Source organism: Solanum lycopersicum, chromosome 4 (assembly GCF_036512215.1).
Source record: "Solanum lycopersicum chromosome 4, SLM_r2.1".
NCBI classification, from domain to species: Eukaryota; Viridiplantae; Streptophyta; class Magnoliopsida; order Solanales; family Solanaceae; genus Solanum; species Solanum lycopersicum.
The window spans coordinates 57,091,813-57,098,203 of NC_090803.1; the positions used below are offsets into that span (position 1 = coordinate 57,091,813).

Sequence of the window (6,391 nt, forward strand, 5' to 3'; positions counted from 1 at the left end):
ACCTAATTTTTGCGTGAAGCCTCTGACAGTCAACCTTGCTTTTTTACTTTTGAATATCTCCTTCCTGATTGAGTTTGATTTTGTAAATTCATTTTAGACTAACAACTTCTCTTTCTCAGAGTATAGCCACAAGCACCCAAATATTATTTTTCTCAATCATCCGAATTTCTTCTTCCATGAATTTCTTCCAAACATCATGCTTTATAGCTTATTCATAATTTTCTTGCTCAACACCAACAAAGTTACATATCTGATAAATGTCACTCAATATCTTTGTTCCTCTTAGAAGCGGTTTCTTCATCATCTGAATCTGACATTTTTCCCACTTGAGGGACATCTTCCTCTTTCTTATCCTTTTATTAATTTGAAGATATGATAGCAATATTCTTTATCTTTTTATCCTTCCAATTGAATGTTGTTTTTTCATCAAAAATGACATCTCTACTAATAACAAGTTTGTTAGTTTTGACATCGAGAAACGTATATGCTTTTATCACATCACTATAACCAAGAAATATATATTTTTCACTTTTTTCCATCCAATTATGTTCTTTTCTCCGCAGGTATATGAGCATAACAAATTTATCCAAAAAATTTAAAATGACTTACAAAAGGTTTCATTCCACTCCAAGCTTCAACATGTGTCTTGTCTTGTATTGCCTTTGTCGGGCACCTATTAAGGATGTACACTGTTGTATGCGCTACTTCTGCCCAAAATTATTTTGGCATCCCTTTCTCATTCATCATAGGTCTGGCCATTTCAATATTTGTTCTATTTCTTCTTTTAAATACACCATTTTGTTGAGGAGTATACCCTGTTGTAAGTTGCTTCAAAATACCTTCATTTTTGCAATATTCTTCAAATTCTCGACTTGTGTATTCACCTCCTCTATCACTGCGAATGGTTCTAATGCTGCAACATTTTTCTTCTCAACAAGGGCTTTAAATTTCTTCAATGTAGAAAATGCTTCTGACTTTTCTTTCAAGAAATAAACCCAAGTCATTCTTGAGAAATCATCAATAAAGATGAGAAAATAACTGACTTCCAAGATATGGAGTCTTCATTGGTCCGTAAATATCGGTATGGATTAGTTCCAAAAGTACACTTGCTCTCCAAGACACCCCTTTTGGAAAGACTTCCAATGTTACTTTCTCATTATACAACTTTCACATAGATCTCAGGAAGGCCTTGCACCATGTCCTTTTGCTTATAAGTTTCACACCATGAAAATTAAAGTAACAAATATTTTGTTTCAGATCCATGAATCATCTACAATTTCATTTTTAATGCATTGTAATGAAATTGCAAAGGGAAGTTTCTTTTTTTATCATCTTTACTTCAACAATGACTTGATTTGGCTCAATTTTATCATAAATCCTGCAATAATTATATCTAAACACAAGAGAATAACCATTTTTCATGAGTTAACCAACACTAAGCAAATTCTCTTCCAAGTTAGGAACATAAAGAACATCATGAATTTGTTTACCGCTTCCTTTCATATGTTGATCGAAATGGTACATTTACCTTTTGCATCAACTAAGGCTCCATTCCCCTTTCTCACTTTAGAAGTGATGTTATTATAAATGAGGAAGGTCTTTTCATATCCAGTCATGTGATAACTACAACCACTATCAACATACCATTCATTTCTTTTTGTTGAAGCATAAGATTTAGAAGCAAAGAAAAGGTTTTCTTCCCTTTCTTCCTTGTGTTATCCACAAAAATTTGCTTGCTCCCATTTCTTATGTAAGCAATCCTTTTTAATGTGGCCAAACTTTTTACCAAAGTTACATTGAGGCTTGCCTTTGTGTCAATATTTTTCTACATTGTGATTAGTCTTTTTCCAAACTTAACAAAAAAAGCTAGAGTTTTTCTCACTTTTTTGTCAACCTTCTTGGAAGAACCATCATGATCCTGCTTCTTTTTTGTCTTGTAATTCTTCTTCTGTTGATTTTTTGAGAGATTTTTAAAATTCTCATTTGCTTTAGATTAGAAAGTCATCTCTTCGGGTTGATCTTAACGAAAAAAGTTTTGCTTCTCGCGTGCACAAAATTATCCAACTAGCTCTTTGATGGAAAGCTTAGAAAGATCTTTTGTCTCCTCAGTGATAGCAATTACAATATTCTCATACTTTTATGTGACACTCATTAGAATCTTTCTCACAACTTGTTGGCCAGATATTATATCACCATGATTTCTCATTTCATTAACAATATTCATGACTCTTGTGCAATATTCATCTACTTTTTCAGATTCCATCATTTTCAAATTTTGAAACTCTCTTCAAAGAGTTTGAAGATTTATAGCGCGTACCTTTTTGTCACCATACACCTCAGTTTCCAAAGAATCCCAAGTTACCTTTGCAGTCTCACAAGTAGCATTTTTTGCAAAATATGCTCTTGAGACTTACATTTGGATTTTGCTCAAGTCTTTTGCATCTTGACGATACTTAGCCTCAAGATTTTTCATCTCTACTGTTGTAAGATCACCATCGTTTTCTGGTTCTTCAAAGCCATTTGCAATAATAGTCCATAAATCTTCATCTTTTAAATGTGTTCTCATTCTTATCTTCCAGTATTCAAAATCAGTTCATCAAAAAATGGAGTACGAATAATTGAAGAATCAACACCTTCATTTTTTTGGCTGCCAAATTTTTTCTTCACCTAACCTCATATTAAGAACGAAACCTGCTCTTGATACCAATTTGTAGGAAATATGGAAAGAAAATAGTATCTTTATAGAATGCTCAAGTTTATTATAGGCTACTTAAGGTCACTTTAGATGATTACTATCATCAACTACATCTTTATTTATACTAGTAATAATGTAAATCAAAGGTTTGACACAAATAACTAAATACATGTATCACAATTTACTAGGTATATGTATTACGAAATTCTAAAAAGACTTCTTGAAAAACTAAGAGACAATTTCGAAAGACTAAACATAGATGCATTAATCCCAACACTATATATACAATGCAATTCACATTTTATACAATGTATAGAAATGCTGAAAGTTTAGTTGCCAACTAACTTGGCAAGTCACACAAATTAAATCTTTCCATTAGTAGCAATAATAGGTTTTCGTTTTTACAATTATTGTAAGCGGATATTTGGGACTATCTCCTTTTATTTCTTCAGAAGGTCATCGTTACTATTTTGTTTTTGTGGATGTCTATAGCAATTTTGTTTGGGAATTTCCAATGTTTAAGAAATCAGATGTTTCACATATTTTTCTTCAAATTAAGGGACTTGTTGAAAATCAATTCAATATCACCATAAAGTCTATCCAAACAGATGGTGACGGCGAATTTCGTGTGCTCACTCATGTTTTAAATAAGCAAGGGATTCTTCATTGGCTTTCATGCTCCCACACTCATGAGTTGTAACCAAAGTCCCTTAGAAGCTGAAGGAGAGCCTTTTGTTCAGGGGTTTCTTCAGGGATCAAGGAGAATAGAACAGACTTTACAAGGCCATGTCCTTCATGTAATATTTTTGAGTTACAAACGAGTAGACGTGCATGATTGTTCTTGTAATGAAAATGTTCTTTGTGAAACTAGAACTTTTGATGAGAGGATACAAATGTTTGCACACATTTGAAACGCAAAAGTGATTCCACATGCAACCTCAATAGAATATTAACTACTACATCTTTTGGTAAAGGACGACAACCATCCATACTAGATTATCTCCAATTAATAAGAAAGTTCATAATATGATTCTTCCTCCATAATGGACTTAGCAACTCTCGCGATCAAATTGTCATCTGCTCTTAGACTGACATATCTATTCCCCAAAAATGAGCTCGATGTGAATTTCTTATTGTTTTTCTGCTTCTTCACTCACATCAAGTAGCCTTGGAAGATACACAGAAGCAAATGTCAATACTTTTCCACTTTGAGTGCTTGATATATTCCTAAAATATTTCAAAGTCGACGCTTTCTTAAAGCTTATTTTGATAAAATAATACACATTTAGCCAACAATTTAGCAAGTAGTCAAATGTGAGCAAAACACTAAAAAAAATAGACTTTATGTTCGTATCAATGACCAAAGTATAAACGGTACATGATGAATGAGTAGAATCCAATGACCTAATACTAAAAGGTTCATCCAGCTAATAAAATGAAAGATCAAGGGGGGAGGGGGGAATTGGTTTTCAAAACTTGACATCATTGATCCACCTAATAGTTGTACTACTTCATTTGCTCGATCAGTATTATCCTGGTCTTGAGACTCATTTCCTTTCGTAATTAGAGCTGGGCTCTCCTGATAATTGAAAACACAACTGCCAATAGTTCCAAGATCTGTAACTTGTAGGGTCATATAGAACCAGTTATGAAGTTTTTGTCGGTTCAAAAACAATCTTATCATTCTCCCATATACTTTTAGGGCAAGTAGCAGCATCTATAAAGGTTGAACAGTAAACATTTTGCACCAGCTTACCTCTTGTTTCATTTCATATATGGATGTCATACACTTATAACTAACTAACATTGCAAGCGAGTCGCCACGCGATGTAACAACAATTTACAAACATACTCTATATAAAATGCACGTACATATATAGATGGAAAAATCATGAACAGATGAAACTTAAACAATACTCCCCCCATCTCAATTAAAATGATAGTGGGATTTTATCTTTCAAATTGTTAATTATTGTGATTTACAATGCTTTTCACATAATTTGAAAAAAAAAATTTATTATTGAAAAAAACTTAAAGCTTTTGTATCTAAATTTACTGTCAAATTATAGAAATTTCAATCTCAAAATTCATATTAATGCCACGTAAATTAAATCAACCCCAACACTCAGAAAATCTACAATCAACATAAAAAGTAAAAAAATAATAATTTAAGAAAGAAGTAGAAAAACCTTGAGATAATATGTCCTGCTAAAGGACTTACACCAAGAACATCATAATACTCTGTCTGTTTAACCATTTTTATCACTAGAAATATTTTGTACGTATAATCTCTAAGATGAGGCCTCATCCGCTGGTAGAGTATTGAAGTAGTGTTCAATTTGCTTGACTGCATTATCCTCACCCTGAGTGTTGCTTCCTCTCTTTATTGGAACTAAGCTCTCCTTGTAATTGAAAACCCAACAGCCATCAATGTTAGGGTCCAGCTGAAATCCAAGATCTGTAACACGTCTTGTTTTAGGGTCATATAGCACTAGCTGTGAAGTTTCCATGTTCTCGAAAACCATCTTATTGTTATCCCAGATGTTGATAGGCCAATGAGCATCTATATGAGGTTGAATAGTATGAACTTTGGACCAATTTCCCTCTTGTTTCATTACCCACACATCATATATGGATGTCATAGGTTGGCCACTTGTTAACATTACAAGTGAGCCGCCATGCAATGTAAGCGTCCCCCAATGTTTAGTTGGAATATCTGGGACTTGCATCTCCCCAAACTGTTCACAGACCATGTCAAACGAGAGAATCATGAAGATGCCATCGAGGCCCCTTGAAAGCCAATAATAAACTCCGTTGAGATAAGTGGCATCAAGGGGTGCAGATAAGATAGAACTGGGAGGGAATTTGGGAGTAAGGCGTCTCCATGAATTGTTGCATGAGGAATAGACACATGTATAGACACGATTATTATCACTTAGTCCAAGATCATCCCAGAATACTCGAATCCATACAACCTTGTAATCTAGAGTCGACATGTCAAATCCTAATCCATACTGATGATCATTATTGTGAGACAAAAAACCCTCAATCTCAAATGGCGCAGGAGGCAGAGACCTAAACTCTTTGGTGGCAGGATTCCACAAACCCAAGCAGACATCTACTCCATAAAGCGACTTCTCCACTAAGAATAATCCATTGAATGGACCTGCAACACACGTGAAATCAGTGACCCTCGGAAGCTGAAGGAGAGTTTTTTGTTCAGGGGTCACACCTGGAACAATTTCTTCAGGGAGCAAGGAGAATACAACAGACTTTACGATGGGGTGTAATTCAGGTGCCATTTTCATGTTGCAAACAAGGAGACGAGCACAATTATTGTTGCGATATTGAAAATGTTCTTTTATGAAACTCGGACTTTTGATGAGAGCACACCAGTTCTTTCGCACACATTTAAAACGCAAGAGTGATTTCACGGGCAATCTCAATAGAATATCAACCACTACATCTTCTGGTATAGGACGACCACCATCCATACTGGTTAAAAAAAAAGTCATGTTACAAACATATTTAAAGAGAACATATATACAAACATGTTTTACTAGAACACACAGTAAATTGGACTCATCAATAATTAGGAGAAGACAAGTAAAGTAGTCATGTGGTTTGCTAGGGTAATTTAAATACCTTTTTTCAACTAATATCAATCAACAAATTCTTGGAAATGGAAAGAAATAA

General features: G+C 34.1%; 1 protein-coding gene across 1 annotated transcript; it reads right to left on the minus strand.

Moving 5' to 3' along the window:
• Window positions 1-4,893: 4,893 nt before the first annotated feature.
• Window positions 4,894-6,189, minus strand: LOC138348202 (F-box/kelch-repeat protein At3g23880-like). Its single transcript, XM_069296825.1, has one exon. The coding sequence runs from the start codon at window positions 6,187-6,189 to the stop codon at window positions 4,987-4,989; it is 1,203 nt and encodes a 400-aa protein (XP_069152926.1). The 3' UTR covers window positions 4,894-4,986.
• Between the last annotated feature and the right edge of the window lie 202 nt (window positions 6,190-6,391).

What these genes read in the sequence shown, in the direction of transcription:
- LOC138348202 (XM_069296825.1), bottom strand. Translation starts at nt 6,189, where the DNA reads ATGGATGGTGGTCGTCCTATACCAGAAGATGTAGTGGTTGATATTCTA.